The sequence below is a fragment of the Podarcis melisellensis genome (assembly GCF_964234715.1).
Source record: "Podarcis melisellensis genome assembly, chromosome: 3".
Taxonomy (NCBI): domain Eukaryota; kingdom Metazoa; phylum Chordata; class Lepidosauria; order Squamata; family Lacertidae; genus Podarcis; species Podarcis melisellensis.
In genome coordinates this window covers 108,571,559-108,597,050 of record NC_138530.1, presented here as the reverse complement: position 1 = coordinate 108,597,050, position 25,492 = coordinate 108,571,559, and the positions used below count along the sequence as shown (strand labels likewise).

At 42.6% G+C, this 25,492-nt stretch overlaps 1 protein-coding gene across 3 annotated transcripts in view; it reads left to right on the top strand.

Moving 5' to 3' along the window:
* PLCB1 (phospholipase C beta 1) overlaps positions 1-25,492 on the top strand; it is a 455,075-nt gene that overhangs the window by 309,885 nt on the left and 119,698 nt on the right. For all 3 annotated transcript variants that reach the window (XM_081906043.1, XM_081906045.1, XM_081906044.1), the window contains one exon: positions 10,673-10,819. In XM_081906043.1, coding sequence (XP_081762169.1) covers positions 10,673-10,819 — 147 coding nt within the window. The remainder of the gene's footprint in view (positions 1-10,672; positions 10,820-25,492) is intronic.

Genomic DNA, 25,492 nt, shown 5'->3' with positions numbered 1-25,492 from the left:
TATCTACACCAAGATGTAGAATTTATTGTGCACTGAGGAAAGGAAGAGTGTTTCCCCTCCAAGCCTGCAAGCATTGTTTAAAAACAAAAACTTACCTCCAGCGTAGGGGCTCACCACACATAAACAGAACCATAACATCTCAGCCTTGATTTAAGAAGCATCTTCCCCCCTGTCAATTTTTAGACAGATTGGCCTCACTGTTTTAAATCTATGTTTGCTAAAGAGTGTAGAAGCGCCTGTCAAAGTCTGCTGCGTACAAGTTGATGGGTCTGTCTCCTAGGCAACGGAGAACGTAGAGGCAGGAGCTAGTACAAAGCAGGGAGGGCCCCGCTTTTCCACTTTGAAGACACCTTAATAGTACAATGCACTTTTAAATATAGCATCTGACATAAACCACATCCCTCATAAGTCATGCTTCGTGGTAACAAGGGCACTGACGGAAGCACATTTTGCAAGAGGCAGAGCCCACGGCAAAGGAAGCTGAAAATGTCTTCGCAGAACATTCACTAGATGTTTATCTGCAGAGCCAGCAAGGCCATGGGCCTAAAAAGGACAAAAGCGAGGTAGAAGGAGGGATTTGGCATCTGCAATGGCTAGTTGATGTGATCAGGCTTTTCTAAGAGGGCAGTCCCATCTTATAAGCAATCACTTGTTTTCATGTTGGATTGCTTTCTGGGGAGCCATGTGTAGACCTTGCAGCTTTTCATGATGGGAACGAACTCTCCATTCATATGATATCTACTGGGATGAAGGTGCTGTGACGCAAAAGTCCCTGGTGTCATTATGTTCCACTATCCTTCTTTGTGTTTTCAGATATGATTTTTATTTATTTGCTGTAATAAAATGTAAATTGCAGCCCAACCTGCATAATGTAGACAGGCAAAGCACAACTGAGATTTCCTGTGCCTTTAATAAACTACTTCCTGTGTGCAGGTTCAGACCACTGTATTGCTTCCTGATGAGTGCAGGTGCTAGATTTCTGATTAATAGTCTTTATTCATTGTTTCAGGATCAGTTTCTGTTCTGGGGATGGAGCACTTTAAACTCTAGACCTGGGAAGGACCTTGGACCTTAATTTATCCTCCTGCTCAACATAGGCTGTTGTTTCCATTATTATTATTATTATTATTATTATTATTATTATTATTATTATTATTATTAATTATGCTTTTTTTTGGCGCCGGGGGGGGGGTGAGCTCCCAGTTTCACTAATGGGAGCTTGTTTGTGGTCTGTCAGAGTAATTGCTGTGCAGGGGATTAAGTCACGGGAGGGAAGGTACAGACTCCATTCAAAGGCATCAAGGGCTGCATTGAGACCAAGAGCCAGAGATTCTCAACCTTGATTTAAAGTGCATTAGGTCACTATACAAACTAGGTAGTGGGTACTTTGAAGAGACATCTATAAACATTTCCCTGAGGATGTAATGCAATTAGCAAGGTGCTAAGTATTAGGAGAGAGGCAGGAGACTGGAAGTATTTGCAGAAAACTAGAGGATATTGGGGGAATCCTGTGGCTCTTCATAATTTCTGACCATTATCCATGCTGTCTGAAGCTGATGGGATATGAAGTCCAACAACATCCAGAGGAACACAGGTTTCCCCATTCCTGTCAACATGTGCTTTTTAGCTAACAGGTGTATCCTACTCTCTGGAGTCCCTGGTACTGCTGCAGCTATCATTTCCATGTTATCAGACATTCCCCACTAGGCTTTGGTGGGCACCAGATTTAGTGACACTGATTGGGGCTCAGTGGCAATCTGGGCTCCTGCTGCTCCTACCCATGTCCCCAGAGGGACATGGGTGGTGCTGTGGGCTAAACCACTGAGCTTCTTGGGCTTGCCAAACAGAAGGTCAGTGGTTTGAATCCCCATGACGGAGTCAGCTCCCATTGCTCTGTCCCCACTCCTGCCAACCTAGCAGTTTGAAAGCACAGCAGTGCAAGTAGATAAATAGGTAGTGCTGTGGTGGGAAGGTAAATGGCATTTCCATGCACTCTGGCTTCTGTCACGGTGTTGCATTGTGCCAGAAGTGGTTTAGTCCTGCTGGCCACATGACCTGGAAAGTTGTCTGTGGACAAACACAGCTCCCTCAGCCTCAGATGCCTTTGACTGTGGACAAACACAGCTCCCTCAGCCCCATAGTTGCCTTTGACTGGACATAACTGTCCAGGGGTACCTTTACCTTTACCTTTTACCCAGCATCTCGCTGGCTACCAAAAAATATAATTTTGTGCCCGTTAACGTAGAAGCTACCAGTCACTGGCCCCTGTCTGCTTGCACTGAGTCTTGAATCGCAAAATAATTTGGTGTAGGGACCTGTATTTTGCAAAATAATAATGAGAAAGAGACAATCTGTGCCCTCTGGGAACTATGCGAATTAAGATACAATTTTGAAAACCTCTCAGCCCTGTTTCTTTAGTTTACCACAAGGGAAGCAAGGGGAATGAAATTTCTCATAATCCACTGTGGTCCCCAGACTTCCTTAATTAACATCACACAATTTAATCTATGAACGTTTTATAATAACATGTAAATATAAATAAACTACAAATAAATGAAAAGGTGTAATTTGATCCAATTTATAAAGTTGTTCCCTTTTTGCTAACATTTATTTGTTTGCAGCTGGTCTCCCGTGTTAATGAGGCGTAGCTATGAGCTCAGCCAAAGATTTTATTGTAATGTGAAAACCTCCTGACTGTTTATGCAGCATTTCTCTTCCAGCAACTAGTTGGAAGTTGAAGGAAGCACTTTATGTCTGTTAATTAAATGGATCAAGAAGATAAATCCACAATACAAAACAAAGCAGCAGTGATAGGGGCTGCCAAACAGCAAGGGATTGTGAAGGTAGCAATACAGGAGTGGGCAAGTGTAGCTTTATTTGACTTGGTGTTGAGATTTGTTCATTTTTATTGCAGGCTGTATGCTTTGAAAAGGCATGGATTATGGTTGGATTTTGCAAGTCTGATGCTGAGTAGCATGAGTGTTTGCTGAGAGGTTTTGCCCATATCTATCAGATGTAGAATTCTCTCTCTCTGGAAAATAGACTTGGATTAGCCAGGGCGAAATGCTGCTGCAACTGCTGCTACAGTATTTTTTGCATCCAGGTGTATGGAATTCAAATATGTTCCACAAGGATGCTTTATTGATTTGATTGTAGCTGTCATTTTAACTCTCCTGGGAAGAAATCACCAACCCTTCCCATCTCACCAAACTCCTTGAAATGAGAATATGATGCTTTGGTCTGCGATGGAGGGAACATTTTAGTTTTGATTTTTAATTTTAGTCTCAGCCGTTTTAAAACTTTAGCTTTTGTTTCGGATTTAGTTTTCATCAACCCTATTCATTACAGAAGTGCCTTGTTGCATGAAGGAGGTGAACACAAGAGAGAGAGAGAGAGAGAGAGAGAGAGAGAGAGAGAGAGAGAGAGAGAGAGAGCGCTCCAAAGGCAGCCAGCAGGGCTTTAAGAGTTTGTTGTTGTTGTTTAGTTGTTTAGTCGTGTCCGACTCTTCGTGACCCCATGGACCAGAGCACGCCAGGCACTCCTGTCTTCCACTGCCTCCTGCAGTTTGGCCAAACTCATGCTGGTAGCTTCGAGAACACTGTCCAACCATCTCGTCCTCTGTCGTCCCCTTCTCCTTGTGCCCTCCATCTTTCCCAACATCAGGGTCTTTTCCAGGGAGTCTTCTCTTCTCATGAGGTGGCCAAAGTATTGGATCCTCAGCTTCATGATCTGTCCTTCCAGTGAGCACTCAGGGCTGATTTCCTTAAGAATGGAGAGGTTTGATCTTCTTGCAGTCCATGGGACTCTCAAGAGTCTCCTCCAGCACCATAATTCAAAAGCATCATTCTTCGGCGACCAGCCTTCTTAAGAGTTAGAAGTCCTTAAAAACATTGGGGGACATTGAGGGCTACTTAAAGAGTGTGGCCCTTACATTTGAGAGTGTGCGAGAGAAAGGAAAAAAAGCCAAGGAAATCCTGTCTGACAAATTCTGGGTGCAAAGGGTACCTTTCTCATGAAAGCAATGGGTAACATGTGGGCATGTTTCTTTGTCCTCCCGGCAGGCAACATCATCATGAGGTCACAGTGGCCAGCCTCTCTCCTTCAGGGAGGCAACATCATCATGAGGTCACAGTGGCCAGCCTCTCTCCTTCAGGGAGGCAGCATTATCATGAGGTCACAGTGGCCTGCCTCTCTCCTTCAGGGAGGCAGCATCATCGTGAGGTCACAGTGGCCAGCCTCTATCCTTCAGGAAGGTAGCATCATCGTGAGGTCACAGTGGCCTGCCTCTCTCCTTCAGGGAGGCAACATCATCGTGAGGTCACAGTGGCCAGCCTCTCTCTCCTTCAGGGAGGCAGCATCGTGAGGTCACAGTAGCCAGCCTCTCTCTCCTTTGAGCAGGCAGTATCCACATGGGGACACAAGGTTCAGCCTTTCTTTGATTGAAACAGAAAGCATACTTAGTGTCTCTGCCTTTGAGACAGAAGGAAGAGAATTTGGGCACGGCGTATATTTTATTCAGGTGAGCAGCAGCAGTGTGTGGTTATAGTGGCTACTAGCATCTGACTAAGTGAAATGGACAGCAGTGCAGTTTGCAGGCAGGTACTTTGGGCGTTATATAGCTTTTTCTGATGTGGAATTCCGCAGTCTGGCCTGATTACCGAAGAGAGAATGTCGGCATCCCGTCTATAACAGGACAACAGAGCTTGGCAAGCGTAGTTTTAGACATGAACGGACAGGCTGAAGGAAGCCCGTTAGATACTTAATTTGTTGTAGTAGTAGTAGTTTTTTTCCTGCCAAGGAGAGGAAAACGTTCTTGTGGGATTTTCTGCCTCACGTGCCAAAATAACTTGATTGGCCTCAGGTACAATGTATCTTTTGCAGTGTGTGTTGCTCCATCTCAGGCAACAAAACAGGAGGGGTGCCCATTTTAAGGATTCCTTTTCCTTTATCCCTCCGCTCTGGATTAAATTACTACATAATTTTGCATCCCAGGCCAACAGCAGGCAGATGTAGGCAATCTTAAAACCAATTTTCGTGTGCTTCTGGTTAGCGTTGATGGCATAACTATAAGAGGAAACTGCCCCCTAAGTAAGTAGCTGCTAGCAGGCAGTATAGGGATGGCAGTGGTGGAGAAATGGCTTTTCGCCATTTAACTTCTCTGGAAGCTCATAATCCAAATATCTTGGCTATTAGCCTGTAGTTTCCTTAACAGCTGATTTGCCATTTAGGAAGTCTCCAACGGGATTGACTAAAAGTTAACATGTACCCCTGCTTTAGATTTTTCACTGGAAGAAGGGAACTAACTTATATCTAGCTGTCTACCTAATCAGCGGATAATCAAACTCGGATATTCACTACAGATAAAGTAAGCTAATATCACTAGGGGGAATCCATTCTGCTCATTATATCATCCAGGAATTGATATAACCCATAGTTTGCAAATCCCCTTATTAACCTGCCAGAGGGACAATTGTAACTGGAAAAGAAGGGAGAAAATAAAAGGCAAAACCAAAACAGATGTAGTGTTTCAGAATGAAATTCCTTGTAAAGTGAGGCATTATCCATGATTGACAAGGGACGGTTGTCTTTTAAAATAGATTGTTCAGAATCTTAAGGCTTTACCTCTGCAATTATCCAGTACTGCAGTCTGTCTATTAAGATAATTTTTAACTAAATGTTGATGGGAACATGATAGCATAATATTATGGAGATTGTCATACACTTGCTAAATATCACCTGTACTTCCTTTTCTTTTTAAAGAACCATGGCCACGTATTATTAAAGAGGTTGGCTTACTCTTAAAATAAGCTCACCTGTCACCCTATATTTCCTTAATTAAAAAACTGTCTCTCAGTTGAGCTTTTGAGAGTAGTCACTCAGCAGCCACGTTGTGCAACACAGCACGCCAGTCATTCTTCAGTATCCTTTTCGTTTTAGAAGTGGGCGAAAAATAAATCACTTGATGGAGAGCAAAAATAGCAGTATGTTCTTAAATTTTAAAATGTTTTGCTAGGGTTTATGTTTACAAGTCTGTTTTAGTTGTACTTACACATTGGTCCCATGTACCCTATACATTTAAATCACTATCGTTCCATTTTAAACACTCATGGAAGCTCCCCAGGAATCCTGAGAACTGTGGTCCCCATACAGAGCTACAGTGTCTCCAAAAAGCATATTCCCTACGTTATGTTTCAAACAGCTACCAAACTTCAAAAATTGGAGCTTAAATTATCAGAAGTTGCTTGATTCATATCCTATTCCACTCAGTAAGTTTTCTACTCTGAATTCAAAGGGAAAACTCTGTGATTATATTTTCCATTATGGTGCTCAATTGGACAGACAGGACATTAAATTAATAATTTTTAAAATGATATAGACTTTATAAATTGGAACATCAAACGGCTGATTACCTTGTAAAGCCCACATTTCCAAAGCTTAGGCAAGCATTTACGGCCTTCCACTTCCAAACTGCCTACAGCTATGCTCGGTGGCAGATATTCTCTCACTCCCATGGCACTACATTTGTGGGGCACCAGAAATTGAGGACCTACCTCACTGCTTGTTCTTTTGTTCACTCTGCCCTGAACCAAGAATGAAATTTCTGGGATCTGTTCTGCCCCACCTACACTCTGATACCACTTCAGAAAAGATTTTCTACCTCCTGTCAGATACCAACTGTAGGGTAACCTTCAAGGTCTCTTTGTGTCCTAGCACAGGGACCCCAAAACTCGGCCCTCCATCTGTTTGGGAACTACAACTCCCATCATCCCTAGCTAACAGGACCAGTGGTCAGGGATTATGGGAATTGTAGTCCCAAAACAGCTGGAGGGCTGAGTTTGGGGATGCCTGTCTTAGCAGCAATGAAAATCCAGGCAAGATTTATTATAGAGATTGCTGTTGAATGCTTTGGGGATGCTCTTATTTCACCATAATAGTTCAGCAATTCCAAGAGTTCCCCAAGAAGAGTTAAAACCACTCTGAAAACTGTGGCTCTGCCAGGGGAATAAGGGTCTCCTATCAGCTCTTAGGACGGGGGTGGCGCTGTGGGTTAAACCACAGAGCCTAGGACTTGCCGATCAGAAGGTTGGTGGTTCGAATCCCCGCGCAGGGTGAGCTCCCGTTCCTGGGTCCCTGCTCCTGCCAACCTAGCAGTTCGAAAGCACGTGAAAGTGCAAGCAGATAAATAGGTACTGCTCCAGCGGGAAGGTAAACGGCGTTTCCGTGCGCTGCTCTGGTTTGCCAGAAGCGGCTTAGTCATGCTGGCCACATGACCCGGAAGCTGTACGCTGGCTCCCTCGGCCAATAAAACGAGATGAGCGCCGCAACCCCAGAGTCGGCCACGACTGGTCCTAATGGTCAGGGGTCTTTTACCTTTATCAGCTCTTAGCACCATTTTCAAACTACAGTTCTCAGGATTCCTCGGGGGAAGCCATGACTGATGGGAGTGGCATGATCTTGCTTTAAATAGTGTGTATTATACACATTTATAATTTTAATTCTGATGTTTCCTTAATTTATTCAATTAAAAGCATTTTTAACACCCTCCCCAAGAAATCAGCAGTAAAAGAGCCACCATTTTCTCACGGGGGGTGTGTGTGTGTCATATTTTTGCAGAACCTTGGACATAGAATTTCAGCCCAGTCCTAGCTGAGAAGTTTTTTGCCACTTCAAAGGGAAAAATCTTCTCTAATCCACTGGTCTGCTTCCCTGTGAAGGGTTGCAATAGATGGGAAGGAATCCAGCATGCTTTATTGAGAAGCAGCTGAGAGCAATGCCCTGTGTGGCGTCAGCAGATTTGCTCATGAGTAAGCATACAGGCGGGTGGCGCGGATGGCGCTGTGGGTTAAACCACAGAGCCTAGGACTTGCTGATCAGAAGGTCGGCGGTTCAAATCCCCGCAACAGGGTGAGCTCCCGTTGCTCGGTCCCTGCTCCTGCCAACCTAGCAGTTCGAAAGCACGTCAAAGTGCAAGTAGATAATTAGGTACCACTCTGGCAGGAAGCTAAACGGCGTTTCCGTGCGCTCCTCTGGTTTGCCAGAAGTGGCTTAGTCATGCTGGCCACATGACCTGGAAGCTGTACGCCGGCTCCCTTGGCCAATAAAGCGAGATGAGCACTGCAACCCCAGAGTCAGCCACAACTGGACCTAATGGTCAGGGGTCCCTTTACCTTTACACATCCAGGCTGCCACTTCCCAGCAGATGTTCTGCAGTCATTGTTTCAGTCTTGACTGCTGTGTGTCGCACACCTGAAAAGGATAGCAAAAAAAAATTCTAGGAGGAAGCAAGCAGGGAGCTTTACTGCAAACATTTCACAGGGGGTCTTCTGAAATCCCTCATGAGTTCACATTTCTAAACAAGAGCTGCATATTAGGACATGAAGAAAATGTGTCCATTTAGAGAATCCCTTGAAGAGCTGAGACTCTTGCTGGCTGCCAGGAGATCTACATTCAGCCTGACATTATCATTTGCAATAAAAACAATGAGTTTTTCAGATTCAACAAAAGCAGACAGAACAGAATGATCTTGAAACTTTCTCTCCCCTCCCCTCTGAGTAATCAGTTTATGTTCTTATTTTCTCTGTTGACTAAATGACTGGAAAGAGTCCAACTGAAGTTGGCAGAAGACATTCTATTAATAACACAGGCATATGGAGGATATTAGAATTTCAGTGCATCATTACCTGTCAGTGCTACTCATGAAAGCGCATGGGAACTGAATAGCACATTGGCAAGACTTAGTCGTATGTTTCTGGGAATGTTTCTTTTTCCTTTGTAGAAGAGCATGAAAAGTTATTCCAAAATTTCCCTAGCAGGTTGACTGCCCTCTGTTTGGCAGCTGAAATATAATACTTAAGTGAGAACTGACCAGGAAGTTCTGAAGTTATCAAACTTCACATGTCAGTTGGTAATATAACTTTAGGCAACTCTCTGGTTTTTTGGGTGTGTGTGTGTGTGTTGCGTCCTGGATCATTGCGTGCTTGCATGAAATCATGTGTAATCAGAACACCCATTGAAAAAGCCTGCAGACACCCCATCACGGCCCCTCCCCATTCCACTCCTTTTGGTGACTTTTAGTGGCATTTCCGGGTCACTTCTGGGTTCGGCATGATATGTGGTTGTGTACATATTGGACGTGCCTAAAACTGTAGCTACTTGTACAAGGGTATGTATACATTGGTGATGACTCTGTATCTGATGCACTCCCGGTGCTAGACTTGGAAGCTGCACACAAATGAGGCTCGACCCAGTCCACACTGATTGTGTAGCTTCTTGAGAAATACTGTCTTTTTGCTCAAGCCAGCTTCAGTCCGGCTCGCATATTCAGTCTCGATTCACTTTGTACTTGAGACAGGTGTCTGCATTTGAGACAGACATTGTGCACGTGCATCCGTCAGCTTCACAAATAGGTGTTCAGGAGCAGGGTGTTACGAGAAAGGGAAACAAAGCACACCGTGCACTTGGGGAGAAGACAACCTCTCGCCCCTCTCTGATGTGTACAAAGCCATACATATGCATCCTGACCTGCAGTAGAGAAAAGTGGCCTTGCTGTGCTTTCAGTTGCCATTATGTACACTCAGGAACAAGTTGCCCTGATATACTGGTACTTCAGTGTGTTGGGACAATGCAGAGGATTGTTTGGATGGTTTATCACTGTTCTGTTATTTATATGATCATTACCAGTCCTTTTCTCTCACACACATGTGTGGGAAGCATCTCCATTTATCCTTTCAACCTTCCTGAGTGGTAGTTATTAAAGAAGCCTGATGAAAACATCAGGTATTCCTTTTCTGCAATCAGACACTCTCCGTTGTGACATTTCCAGCACTGAGAAATCAGTTGCTTAATTGCAATTGAGGAAAATGCAGCACAGCCACAGTAGTAGCCTTGGATAAAAATGAAACGTTATTCTCTGCCAATCCTAAAAAGCACATTAGTGAAAGTATGTGATGCAGCAGTGGTTTGGCCCACTTCTCCTCTTCAGCACTGGGAGAATTAGGGTGTGTTTACACATGGCGCTGTGGTCTAAACCACTGAGCCTCTTGGGTTTGCCGATCAGAAGGTTGGTGGTTTGAATCCCTGTGCCGGGGTGACCGCCCGTTGCTCTGTTCCAGCTCCTGCCAACCTAGCAGTTCAGAAGCATACCAATGCATGTAGATAAATAGGTACCACTGCGGCAGGAAGGTAAACAACATTTCTGTGCGCTCTTGTTTCCATCACGGCGTTCCGTTGCACCAGAAGCAATTCAGTCATGCTGGCCACATGACCCGGAAAGCTGTCTGTGGACAAATGCTGGCTCCCTTGGCCTGAAAGCGAAATGAGTGCCTCAACCCCATAGTCGCCTTTGACCTAACCATCCGGGGGTCCTTTACCTTTACCTTACACATGAGAACCTACCTCCATTCCAGGGCTGAGCTACTATTTTGCACCTGGTTGTGCTTGGTGGACCTTGGCATTTTAAGTAAGATGCAAAGTCAAACTCTAAGGGTTGCAGTCTGCTAATTTTTGTTCTTGGATCGCTTGAAGAATGAAAAAAAACTCTATAGAATCAAGGGTAAATAATTTTTTGAACATGTCTTGTTCTTTTGGGATGAGTTGAATCCAAATGAAGTTGTACTGCAAGCTGAGTTATTGAAGCTAAAGTATGTGCCTTCCTGAATTTCTTTTCTCCCAGGGCAGATATCGGTGGATGGATTTATGAGATATTTGAGTGGAGAGGAGAACGGAGTCGTTCCACCTGAAAAACTGGATTTGAATGAAGATATGAGCCAGCCTCTGTCTCACTATTTTATCAATTCGTCGCACAACACCTACCTCACAGGTGACGTATGGGAGGGGGAGCAGTTTTGACAAATTAGATAATGTAGATTTATTGTTAATAGAGTCGAAATGCATTTATACCTGCAGATGATTGGGAGTTCATGGACTGTCTAAACCCTTCAAGGTAGGGAGATGCTGACCCCAGAAAGGCGGTTACCTGGTGATGTCTATGTTTCCATCAGTTTCCTCCTTCTCTTTTAAAAATTATTTTAAAATAATTTTATTGAAAAGTTTTCAGATATGCATTTCCACATTAAAGTCTTACAATATACCAATACATTCAATGATTTCCCTCCTTACCCTTCTAAGGCTCCTTTGATTTAACCCCAATTCCTGCATATTCTTATTTATCCAATTGATCCACATTCTCCTCTTTATAATATCCCTTTAAATATGTTATACTGTTGATTTTACATTAATGCTGCCAGTGTTTTCATCTGGGTACAATTATTTTCTACATGCTCAACCAAAAGTTTCCACTCCTTTTTAAGTACTTGTTCCTCCTGCTTTCTTATTCTACTTGTTAGGCCTGTTACCCCTGTGTATTCCATCATCTTAATTTGCCAATCCTCCTTGTTAGGGACCTAACCAGGAGCAAGCTCACCTGTTCAGAATGGGCTCTATTCATTCAAGCTACTTAGCATGTGCTTAATTTACCTTGGGCGTGAATTAATTCAATGAACAGAGTTTGGAGCAATTCAGTTCTGCCAGCCCTACTCCCCAAGGCTACCCTTACAAGGGACTGTGGTGTCGGGGAGGTCTCCAACTTAAGACCTGGCTGCTCTCATTACACACACATTGCAAGATCTATATTGTTGCACGCCACCCCAAACTCTGAGCAGTGTGAGAATCCAGGGGTTCCAGGTGCTCACCCAGGGTTCATTTTTTCCTTTTGGATATTAGGCACAGAAGAGACTGTGCTGTCCTTATGAGATATGGTTTACTTACACATATATGCAACCTGAGGCTATGATGGAGGGGCTCACAGCATCAACACCCCAAGAGCAACGTTTCTCCCACAGCCACAGCTTTGGATTCAAACAGAGATGCACAATCTCTCTGCCTCTCTGGCTTTTTCCATTTGCTGCCTTGCTTTTCAGTTGCATAAACTCTAAATTCTGGCTTAGTACAAGCCCTTTGATCTTTTGTCCTCCTAATGGCCCATTACCCAGGAGGTTAGCCTGCCTGGCTTAATTAGCTATTAACGGTTCTTGAATCCAGGGATTAGAAGCGTCTAGCACCCACAAATTCGTAACAGTGTTATCACTATTCAGAACGCACCACCAGCCTGAGCAAGTGGAAGGGGGAAAGACTGATTTTCCACTAAGCCCAGCAATGGTGGCTGAGAAAGATTAGCCTGGATGTGTAGAGAGAAAAATCTCACTCCACACTTGGGAAAGCTTGTCCAGGGTATCATGACTGTAGCATTACTTTTAGCAGTGAGAAGGGAAAGCAGTACTGGGGAGTAAGTGTTGACTTTACTCTGCCGGTACCCACGGGTGGTGCTGTGATCTAAACCACTGAGCTCTTGGGCTTGCCGATCAGAAGGTCAGTGGTTCGAATCCCCACAATGGGGTGAGCTCCTGTTGCTCTGTCCTAACTCCTGCCAGCCTAGCAGTTCGAAAGCACGCCAGTGCAAGTAGATAAATAGGTACCACTGCAGTGGGAATGTAAACAGCATTTCCTTGTGCTCTGGCTTCCGTCACAGTGTCCTGATGCACCAGAAGTGGTTGAGTCATGCTGACCAAATGACCCAGAGTTCTGCCTGTGGATAAATGCTGGCTCCCAGCCTGAAAGTGAGATGAGTGTCTTAACCCCATAGTCACCTTTGACTGGACTTAACCGTCCAGGGGTCCTTTACCTTTACCTTACCTGTCCCTACCATTTGCATCATTCTGACTGGAACATGACCACGAGATTATTGGACCTGTTGACAAAGTATTGCAATATTGTAGATGTCTTTTGCCCAATTAAAGCTGAAGCTACTGGCCCTACCTTGTATTTAAAAAGCAGCTGCTTGGATGTTTTGGAAATGCTTTGCTCATTGATCTTTCTCCCATATGTATCATTTCAAACTTTGTATGGGAAGTATCATGTTTAAATGCTCCCACACACAACTAACCCCAGCTTTGTACATAAGCCCCCTTTTCTCTGGATTGTGATATTTATGTCACCAAAAAAGCAATGACTTTCAACATTTTGTGTGGGCCTTGGTCATTTTGACCATTTGCATCTGATGTGAAACTACATAAGCCAGTAGCAGATTCGAGCAGGCAGCATAAGGCTATAATTACAAAGATAACATTATTGCATTTTTGTTTAAAAAAAAGCAAATGGTTGCTCTTGAAAATAACTATTGCTGTTAAATTCATATGCAATAGTTGGATTTGCTGTTGTAGTCAAGATAATACCAATAATTAGGGATCAAGCTTGTTATTTTTCTCTGCAACATCAAACATTGAAGGTTAGAAAGACATTTTTCAAATTGGCCATGTTACATATAATGACAGATATTGTTCCTGATGCAAACCTACGCTGTCATGTGTCCGGATGTTGACATTAATACAAGGTGAATAACCGCAGGAAGAGTAAAAAAATAAAGAAAGGTATTGCCTATTATTTGTTTCATGAAAACACTACTTTGAGTTCAGAACTGCAATATGGATTGCGTCAGTGTGCACCAGTTGTTTTTTTATCAAAACTGAACAAGGTGCACAACTTAAAATTCTTTTTGCAATTTAACTTATTTTCTAACTGGATACCTAATGGTTAATTGTTGGGCAGAGCAGAGATACTATAACATATCCAGATTGGATCCATTGCTAAGCCAAACCATGGCTTAACATGAAGGAGCAATAATGTGAGTTCCCTGACTACACAGAGCTAAACCTTGGTTTGGCCTAGCATTTTGTCTGAATCTGGGCTCATGGTTTGTCTTGCTCCAGACAAACCACAAGTTATAAACCAAGAAAAAAACCGCTAAATACTTCTTTTATTGTTTCAGCAAGCCTGCTCTGACATTTGATTGTATTATGTTTAGTTAAGTTTTTAATTTTTTTATTGTTGGCTTTTGATAAATAATTTATGAAAACAGGTTGTTGTTTTTTTAAAAAAACAACAACACCTGAATGGCCTATACATGTGGTTAAATTAATTAAATGAATATATGGAGGGCCACACATCATCTAGCCCTAACATAAGGAGTGAGGGACAAGCAGTCCATTTTATTTGGCAAGGTGCACAAAGTAAATCTGTCCCTCTCCGAGGCTGAAGTTTACAGCAAGTTCAAGTTTTCCATTTTATACATTTATTGGAACTAATTAAAATGGTCTCTGTAGTACGTAAGTTTCCCAAAGTTCCTTCACAGGATTGTTCTGGATTGATAGCATTGTTCTGTGTATTAAGCATAGAAATTACCTACAACAACAGATAATCTGTAAGTGCCCTGCTATTTTTGTAATTTAATTTGAAATGTGCCCAAGACCAGGTAAGAATTTTTCCTTTACCTCCAGTCTTTGCTTATCTCACCCCTGTCCCCTAACTGAAATCTCTTTATCTTCTGCTGCTGAAACCTGTAATAGTTCTGCTGAAGAAGCCACCATAACTGCACACATTATTTTAAATGTGACTGCACAATGGATTTATATAAAAGCATTATGATGTTGACAGTTTAATTTTTAATGCTAACTCTTGTGTTATCTTGTCAGCACAATCTTGTCAGGACAATCTGTTGTACTGGTCCACACCCAGTTGTTAGGCTGTTTTGTGCCCACAAGGAAATATTACCATATATTTATGAGCGTGATAGTAAAAGCTGACATTTTGCAAATGATAGTCTTTAGTTGTTCTGTAAATACCATCTCTCACCCCAGGAGACCCATCCAATATTCCTGTGCTGTGACTTTGCCAAATGCAAAATTCAGTTGATGGTCAAATCGTCATTTGCAATGGGCCTTTCAATACACTTGAAAGGTCCATTGCACATAAAATTGCATTGCACATAAAATTTCCAAGACCCCAATTAATGTTTGGATAACCTGGGCCAGCTTACACATTCACCTTGCTAAATATCTATGTAATGGAGTTGATGTGCATGGGCCCCTCTCAACTGAGCAAGATAACCTATGGCACGAGTAGGTAGAAAATCCAGTAGAAATCCAGTTTGATCAACTTCCACCTACATCACCAGTGTCCTCAATATTGGACCAGTATTGATCTGACCACAGGGCATTTGTTTTTTTATTTATTAAACAAATTTTAGATCACTTTGCTGCACATAGCCATTGAAGTGTTGTACATGGTAAAAACATAAAAAAGCATGAGTTTTGAGAGCAATAGAATCAACTCAACTCAACTGTCTTTAAAACAATAAAACAGTAAAAAGATATGTAAAATGAACCATGGAAAGAGAAGAAGGGGAGTCATTGATATCTTAAGGATGTAAAATGTGTGTTTGAAATTGTAAAACAGAAAATTTAATAAAAAATATATGTAAAAAGTTAATTGATTCCAGAGAGCTCAAGCTGCAACGCTAAAAGCCCAGTTTCTAGGACAGGCTGAAAGCATCCCTGGGCCATAATAGACTCTCAGCGGTGCCCCAATTTGAGGAGTGCAGTTGTCAGACAAGGAGATAATAGGCAAGGCATTCTCTTAGATAGTCTGGACCCAAGTCAGTTAAGGACTTTAAATGAGACAACCGGAACTGTACACGGTTAGCATATTGGAAGCTATTGCAGCTCTCTCGGCAAAATTGACAAGAGTACCCCCATCAACAATCTAGCTGCTGCATTCTGCACCAGCTATAGCTTCCTGGTTAAGCCCAAGGGACGCCCCACATTGAGTGTGTTTCCAGTAATCCAGTCTCTAATGAACACACCCTTAATGTGAACACAACCCTTTTGTGAAAGGACGTGTGGCTGGAGATAAAAGCCCACAAAAAAATTCAGAGTGGCTGAAGTTAAGACAGAGATAATTGCAGTTAGCTTTTTAAAAAAAAGATGCTGCACACACTGTCTGCAATGCAGCCAAGTGCTTAGGAACACAAGACACTTCAATAATTAGATAGCACCAGCTGTCTTAAGTAAAAAGTGTTCATGTGTGGAGAGAGGCACTGTTTAGCCAAACTGTTGCTGCTGAGTTGAGTGGGATTCAAGGTTATAGATCAAGCTAAAGGTGTCTGCTTAAACATCTCCTGGGATCACTAAAAGCATGCACAACCAAAAATTTAGTACCCTGCTACAAGAGCCAGCTGTTAAGTACAAAGATATGCGGGCATGCCAGCATGCCATCCACATTTTTTTTCTCGATCTTTGGAGTGCATGGTCAAATCTTGCGGCTTTTTATTTCCACTTATTTTTGAAACATGCAGTATCTGCCTTGCAGACATATTTATTTAAGAGTATGTCAAGCTAGCTTCCAATTAAGTATGCTTGGGATTGGAGCTTCTAGCTCAGAAACTAGAAAGCAAATAAAATTGCTTCAAATAAGATTATATATATATATATATATATACTGGTATATATATATATAACCGGATTTCTCGCTTAAATCATGATACTTAAGAACTAAGTAGCCATCAGGGTCAGGATTTTAAAAACATCATCATAACAAGTACAGTATATTGGCTCAAAACCAACTTTCTGTGACACCAATAATTGCTATATGAGTTCAAGAGAATTTTGTAGATAAATAAGCAGCATAGATCATGGTTGTCTGTTGATGTTAGTCCTCCATATTTGGGTCAAAGCTTTCCCCAATTCTCCATTGGCTTAAGCCAAGATTTCAAAGAACGCCACCTTGATCTGCAACTGCTGGTTTCTTGTCATGTGGCAGATGAATGTATATTTATAGAACTTGGCTCCAGAACAGCTGCTCTTAAACATGGTTTAAGATTTGTGGCTCAGTGAAATTGCATGTAAATGATTAGCCAGAAGAATATTGTGTTGAGTTAAGAGAGGAAAAGGGAGTGCATTGACTCTGTGGTGAGAAATGCATGCCCCACCTTTTTAGCGGGTTGTGTGTGTGCGTACACCGGCGCCACATGAAACGGAAGCATCTGGCTTGGAATGGATTTAATCATTGCGTTTTATGGATGCATTACCATAGCTGACAGCATTTATTGGAAAGCTGCAGCAACTACAATTGTATTGTCAGAGCCATTTGACAAGGGCTCAGTTTGTTTGAATGTGTACATATGCTGCTGAATTGTTGTCTTAACTGGTTAGATAGCCAAGAGAATGTTGAATGAAATTGGACGATGTCTTGAGGGATGGAAACTTTGCTATCGTTAGTTTTTTCTATTGTTGTTGTTATATAATTATTCTTAAAAGGCACTTATACGTTGCTTAATGTTTCAGAAATCTCTTAAGCTGTGTGCAGTCCAAAAAATACAAGCAATATAATTTTTATGCATTAAAACAAAAACACAGCGAGAAACCAGTAAAGCAGCAATATAAAAGCTCATCGAAAGTGAATAAAACAGAAATGTAGACACATAAAACCGGTTCCAATCTTATGGGTCAGGAAAGGCCTGGGGGGAAAGGGAAGTGTTTAGAAGATTTCAGAAGCAACAGGTGTTTGCTAATTCACATATGACAGAAGGATGGACATTCCACAGTACAGGGGCAACAGCAGAAAATGTCTGTTTTGTAGTCACCACCTTACGATTCTGTAGAGTACTTGCTGCCTTGCGGGTCATCTTCAGGAGATGAAAAGGCTAAGGAGTAAAGCTTTCAATTTATGGTTAGTTGCCCTAAAGAATCTTGATCAGTGATTCCCAAGCTGGGGGTCACCCCCCCCCCCCCGAGGGAATGCAGAAATATTCAAAGAGGTCTGCGAAGAAGTTACCCTCAACCCACCTGCCCACTCATGTAAAGGAAGGAGAGAGAGGCTGCTTCAAAGGGCGGTTTTACCAAGTGCTTTAAAACAATCTCCACGCTCCCAATTTATTTACCGCATTGTAAATAAATGATGACAATAGTATCGTGCACAGTTGGATTTTTAATATACAATTAATTGTGCACATAACTTCATACATAATAAATGTACTTTGTTAATTTAAAGTTAAGAACCCAGCCACTGGGGAAATAAGGAAGCCCTTAAATCAGAGTATGTTTTCTTCTCTTGGTAGATCTGTTACCCCGTTAATTATCAGAATCTAACAAAGCAGTCTTCTCTTTACATACCAGGGAGGAGATACAGTGGAAATTCGGGTTATGTAACGTCCTCCTTACGAACGCTTTGGGTTATGAGCTCCACTGACCCGGAAGTAGGTGTTCTGGGTAGCAAACTTTGCCCCACGATGTGAGCGGAAGTCGTGTGCTGGCGGCAGGAGGCTCCATTAGCGAAAGCACACCTCAGGTTAAGAATGGTTTCAGGTTAAGAACGGGCCTCCGGAATGAATTAAATTTGTAAACAGAGGTGCCACTGTACATTGCTGCCACACTGGTGGAACAACCAACACATCCGGCACACACTCAAACTGGGAGGGGGAAGTGTGCAACTTTTTATGATGCTGTCAGCGTCCCTGGAAACCGAGGGACCTGATGAAGGCCTACCTACCGCTTGTTCTCAGGCACCTCTGCTGGCATGGGTTACAATTCGCTTCTGCTTCTTTCAACCATTGTTTCAGGAAGAGGAGGAAGAAGAACCCACTCAATGTGGCCCATGTGTGGTTGCAGGCAGACTGCACCAAGCACACATAGGCCTCATGAGACAAGGGTTCAAGACCCACCCAGGAAGGGAAAGGCAATTTTGTTCATCCGCCAAGGCACACAGCATGGGCAGCCACAGCCACACACCAGTGCCAGCAGCAGCCTCCGGTAGCTTACTAAATAGGGCACAGGTTTGGGAAGCAGGAGAAGGAAGCTTGAGTTCAACATGGGGTTATTGGGGGGGAGGTGCGATATCACCATTCATCTTTTGCATGCTTAGCAAAACAAACAAGCAGGGACAAAAGAGTGGGAAATATCAGTTGTGGAGGCTGATCCATTAGGGCAAATGGGGCCGTGCCCCACCAACCTCAGTCTGTCACCAACAAGCCCCCACCTTACACCCCCTGTTTAGTCTCAGTGTTGCCATTGCACAACTCAGCAGGGAGGAAGATGGGACCAAAACTGGAAGTACAGTGGTACCTCTGGATACAAACGAGATCCCCATTCGCATCCTAAAGCAAACGCACCCCGCGTCTGTGCATGACATCACTTTGATCATCTGCGCATACGTGAGCGGCGAAACCCAGAAGTAACACGTTCCGTTACTTCCGAGTCGCCATGGAGCGCAACTCGAAAGCGCTCAACCTCAAGCATATTTAACCCGAGGTATGACTGTAACCAAGGGACGCGGGTGGCTCTGTGGGTTAAATCACAGAGCCTAGGACTTGTCGATCAGAAGGTCGGTGGTTCGAATCCCCGCGATGGGGTGAGCTCCTGTTGCTCGGTCCCTGCTCCTGTCAACCTAGCAGTTCGAAAGCACGTCAAAGTGCAAGTAGATAAATAGGTACCGCTCCAGCGGGAAGGTAAATGGCGTTTCCGTGTGCTGCTCTGGTTCGCCAGAAGCAGCTTAGTCATGCTGGCCACATGACCCAGAAGCTGTACGCCGGCTCCCTCGGCCAATAAAGCGAGATGAGCGTCGCAACCCCAGAGTCGGTCACGGCAGGACCTAATGGTCAGGGGTCCCTTTACCTTTACCTTTACCTATGACTGTAACTGGCTCTTAGTGCTTGAGTTCCCCATGCAGGTTGTGAGGCCTGGCTGTTACGTACAAAGTGCTCTCTTTCTGTAGTTTTCCAAAGCCCAACTCGCCCCTTGTGAGTTTTAGGTGTGCACAGCCTGGGGCCATGCCACACGTCCCATGCCACACATCTCATGCCACAAGTCCTGTTACGTTCTCTCTGCATGAGGTTCATATACTGGAGGTGTGCTGATTTTTGTGCCTTGTCATAGGCATGTGAGCAAATTGAAGGGAAACAGGATATGACAGAAGTGTGCAATTCTTCTTTGCATCCCATGGCTCCACTCCCATTTCCATTCCGTCAGCGTGTCTGTCATGGCAGTGGTGTTTCGGCATTCTACCCATGAAGCCGGGGTTCCAATAAAGTGCTACAGCCCCCTAACTGGTGGGTCCTAGTTATGAGACTGCACCCTGAGTTATATTTTGAGCAAAGCAAATGCTTAAGAAACAACATTGCACCGCAAAGAGAAACACACACATATCATGGATCTATTCATAATTATTGTGACTTTAGTGTTTAGTAAAACAACAACAATTTTGCAGCACATAAGTGCTGATTATTTATTTAGACCTTATAGCTCTGTCTTTCCCTTTAGGGGGAAGTGTAACATTTATAATCCAATGTTGCCATCCATCAAGGGAAGAAAAAAAGTAATTTCAAAGCATTCTGTCCTAAACTTGAAGAAATGTCATTTTAGTGGCAAAAATAATATTTTTTGTGGGTTTGGAGAAATATATATATATATATATATATATATATATATATATATATATATATATCCCCTCCAGCTTTTAATCTGGAGCTCAGTTTTCCAATAGAGTTCTTCTAGCTATCAGCTTAGTTTATTACGGTTGTCACAGTGAAGAACTGACTGCAGCACTTCATTGTACCATGCCAAAAGCTAAGGAACCATGATCATTTATCCGTAATGATGAACAAGGCCCACTTTCCTAAGCTTTCACAAACACACGCAAACACCATGCCATGCCCTTAAAAGCAAACCATGGCATCTGCATCATGACAGAGTGCATACCCTCTGCTTGTAGATCTCCACGTTTTCTTCACACAGCTGATTTCATACCGCATAACCAGCCTGATGCCCTTCTGATGTTTTGGAACACAAATCTCATCCCTGACCGTTGCCCATCCTGGTTGGCACTGATGGGAGTTGTCTTCCAACAATAACTGGAGGGCACCAAGTTGGTGAATGCTGATGCAACATCAACATGTGCAGCAACAACATGATGCTATTCCCATACTTCATACCCAATTACTCTTCTTTCCTTTCTTTGCTTCCTGTGTAAAACATGGCATTGGCCCTGAGAACTGTTGTGTTACAGCCATCCTGGGACTAATTTTATGAATTGTTTCTTTTCACTTTTCTTTGGCCAACTGGTCTTGAATAGTCAGCTAATATTCTGTAGATTTTGTTGATTAATTTCTTGTTGTTTGAGTCTATTTGTCAAATACAGTATTTTCTGGAGGAAGGCCACATTTAATGATTTCTGTAAGGCGTCTTGAATTATGACAGTGGTTCTCAAACTTTTCCCCTCTGGGCCACACTTTCAGCATAAAAATTTCCTTGTGCCACACCAATTTTTTATTGATAAGAAATGCATTTGGGGGGGGATGACTGCTAGCAGTGCTTGATTTATATCATAGATTACAACTACTTTATAATATGCTCATGGAACATCCAGAAATTTTTAAAACAATGCAGCTGCATAAGAACATGAATGATTCCCAAAATGTAATTATAAATGAGTACCTTATATATGTATAGAAACTCAATGAGAGGTGTGGACTTTCTTTTGCCACGTAATCTCATTTATATTAGAGCTAACCTGAGACAAAGAAATTCATTTCCTCATCAACACAAAGAAGCCTTTTTCTCTTCTGATCTTTCACATTTGTTGAGAGTTGAGAATCCCTGTTCATAACAATATGTCATGGAGAACTGTAGAAGAATAGCAGTCAGGATAGCTCAGTTGGTAGAGCATGATACAGTTAATCTAAGGGTTGTGGGTTCAAGCTCCATGTTGGGTGAAAGAATCCTGAATTGTGTGGGTTGGACTTGAGGGCCCTTGGGGTCCCCTCCGACTCTACAATTCTATGATTCATTGAGCCAATGCTCTTGAAAGGAGTGAATACTGTTTCTGGTTGTATCAAATATATATACCAGGCATCCCCAACCTGTGGCCCTCCAGATGTTTTGGCCTACAACTCCCATGATCCCTAGCTAACAGGACCAGTGGTCAGGGATGATGGGAATTGTAGTCCAAAACATCTGGAGGACCAAGGTTGAGGAAGCCTGAAAAAAACTATACTATACTATACTATACTATACTATACTATACTATACTATACTATACAGTGGTACCTCAGGTTACAGACACTTCAGGTTACAGACTCCACTAACCCAGAAATAGTACCTCGGGTTAAGAACTTTACTTCAGGATGAGAACAGAAATTGTGTGGCAGTGGTGCGGTGGCAGAGGGAGGCCCCATTAGCTAAAGTGGTACCTCAGGTTAAGAACAGTTTCAGGTTAAGAACGGACCTCCAGAATGAATTAAGTTCTTAACCCGAGGTACCACTGTACTGAAATGTTCAAATCTTTCTTTGATTGTCCTTAAATCATCCCACCACACGATATTTTCTTTAGTCATCCCTAAAGAAGTACCGTATTTTTTGCTCTATAAGACTCACTTTTTCCCTCCTAAAAAGTAAGGGGAAATGTGTGTGCGTCTTATGGAGCGAATGCAGGCTGCGCAGCTATCCCAGAAGCCAGAAGAGCAAGAGGGATTGCTGCTTTCACTGCACAGCGATCCCTTTTGTTGTTCTGGTTTCTGAGATTCAGAATTATTTTTTTTTCTGTTATCCTCCTCCAAAAACTAGGTGCGTCTTGTGGTCTGGTGCGACTTATAGAGCGAAAAATACGGTATTTGTTGACAGTTGCACCTGGAACATTGTGTTCATTTCACTAAGCTGTTTCCTCCTCTCTGAGCTCCACGTCTCAACCTCCTTCGTTTCTCAATTAATCCATGGCAGAGTTAGTTAGGGAAGGAACCTGTGTTGAATTCAGTCCGACTCATCAAACCATGTTTGAAACACTTAATTGAGCAATCTCCTCTGTTGCATTTCTTGGGAAAGGACTGGTCATCCAAAGCAACTCAAATTCGCTGCGCTGTTTTGCATCCTGGATGAGTACATCTAGCTGAGAGGCTGGGAATTAAATGCTGATAGAAGCTGGTGACTTTTTCACCCTTTCTGATAATTCTTCCAAAGAGGTTTCGAGGAGTTCAGCACAGAATAGAAGCCAAGATTATTATCTTTTGCCATGAATCTTTCATGCGGCGATTTCCAAAAGGCCTGTGGAGGTCAAGGACCTCAGAAATCCAAAACATCTGCAGTAATAAATGTGGCAACGTGTGAAGTAATTTTTTGAAAAGCTTGAAATTGAGTTGTGAAGTAGCCTCTCTTTGAATCCTTGGCCACTAAAGCATCATGCAGAATTATCCCAGTTCATAACTCTTTAAAGGAGCCGCACTGGACATTCATGTATCATCAAGAAGGAGGAAACGCCTCACCAAAAAAGAGGTCACATATTTTCATGACATTTGTATATGGCAGTCTACATGCTTGAGATGGCGATTGGGCGGGGGGTGATGTCGTGCATGTGATATCCCAACATTGCTCGTGTGAGCATTGTACCTCTCTTCCTAAGATGGGCAGAAGCGTCTTGGGATTTTTTTTTTTTACTCACCAGGCCTCTGACAGGATGCTAGAGCCCTGACGCCTCCTTCCCAAACCTGGGCAGGCTTTGGGAAGGTGGCCAAAAGGGTTCTTGGACCCCTTCGGAACATTGTGCCTGAAGGCACCAGGCTTTCATACTTTAATACCCTAATTTTCAAGGAACATTTCTGGGACTAGTCTAGTCCCCTAGTTCACTGACCACTGCTTTGGAGTGAAGGAGGAGCAAATTTTGCTTATATTCTTGTGGCCTAGTGCTAAAGCTTAAGAGTCTGAACTTTGGGCTGCTGCTCAACTGATGCCTCCTCCCTCCTGTTGAATGTCTATACAAAATAAAAATAGGTGACAGTGTTTATGTGGGGAAACCCTAAAGACAAGGAATTCTAAACATGCCAAAGCTTTGTGACTTTCTAGAATCTGATAGACAAGCTTAAGCAAAAAGCCCTGTCTTAAATGGCTTCTACCAATTTATTTTCACACAGCTTAAGCATTTAACAGATTGGTGTGTGTTTTTTAATCTTTTACCCAAGGTTTCGGTGTTAAACCCCCAGGAGTGTAAGGAAAATTCATATCAGTGAAGGCTTAACAAGTAGTAATTGGGTGTCTTATTTCCCATCAAATGTGAATCATGCAGATTCCCTTTGGATTCTCCTGTGTTGTTTTGTGTGTGTGTGTTCTGTTCCCTCCAAAATCATGCAAGCAAAACATTATAATTATTACTTGTTTAAGAAATATAACGGAATATTAAAATGGAAGGAAGCAAAGCAAATTGAATAACCATTGTTTAGGACAGGGAAAAAGCAACAATTAATCAGTTAGTTAACCTAATTCAGCTAACCAACTTAATTGGGTGGTTGAGCACATTGCTATCCTAAAGCATGGGTCGCTTGAAAAGCAAAGCAGAAAATAATGGGTGAGAATCACAAAGTTGAAAAAGCTCTCAAAAGTAATCTAGTCCAACCAATGCAGGAAATCTACTACTACAGAATCCATGATAGAAGCCTATCATGTTTCAAGCTTATTGATCTATGATTGGATATTGAGTGGTATTTAACTAACCAAATGTGTGAGTGGAAAAATGTCCACTTATTTTTTAAAAAAGACTCCCTACCCTCTTCTTGCCTCACACAATATGACCCAGGCTGTCCCCAAATCTGTTTGGGAGGAAACCCCAGAACAAATTGAGGGGGCAGATGGTTGGAAGGAGAAGAAGAAAGTGTCCCATTGCACAAACGGAAGTCATCCCACTCTCGAAAGGCACTGTGAAGTACTACTTTGAATGCAACCCTTTGGATTTAATTTTAAGCTTTTCACAATAAAATATACTCTAAACTTTTTTTAAACCCACCCTACCTAAAGTGAGCCTTTCTCACTGACCAGTAAGAGAGTTGAGCACATAACTAAGTCACTCTCACGAAAATCAGTGAAAGTGTTTCACTTGGGTTGGATTGGGGCCCATTGAGTGTCAGTGTTTCATTATAAACCAGTTAAGTACAGAATGTCACATTAAATTCCGGGAGTTGTGAAAACATGTGTGAACTGCCAGTGCCGATCAGTTGGCACAACAAAGCTCTAAGGTGGTGTCAACTGTACAAGAGACTGCAAACTTTTTGTTGTTTTTACTGTATTAAATTATAATACGTTTTTTGACAGAAGAGCCGTTTCTGCCACAAGTGCATTTTAATGGTATCATCCAGAACACAGTTACAAGAGTTAGATTTCTTAAAGACAATTAATAGTAACACGAGAATCTAAGCTGCTGTCTCAATGTGATTACAATATGATTATTAAAAACACAATTAGAAATACATTTGAAACAAGACTAAAACCCTAAGAAGTGGACATGGAGCAGTACAGTGTACAGTTCTCTCATCCTCTTTGTTTATATTTCATGGTTCTCACAAGAAATACCACAACTGGCAAAGGTATTTCTTAGCATTTTAGAAATACTGAAACATTTGAAACCAATGGGAATCTGAACTGTTGCGCGCGCATGTGATATTCCCTCTTATTTTATAGGTCTACCACCACACACATCAATGCAATATTCTTTAGGTAGAAATCATGCACACCAGAGGTGGCTAACCTATGGTCCTCCAGAGGTTGTTCAAACTACAACTCTTGCCATTTCTGACCATTGTCCATGCCTGGGGCTGATGGGAGTTGGAGTCCAATAATATCTGATAGGCTAC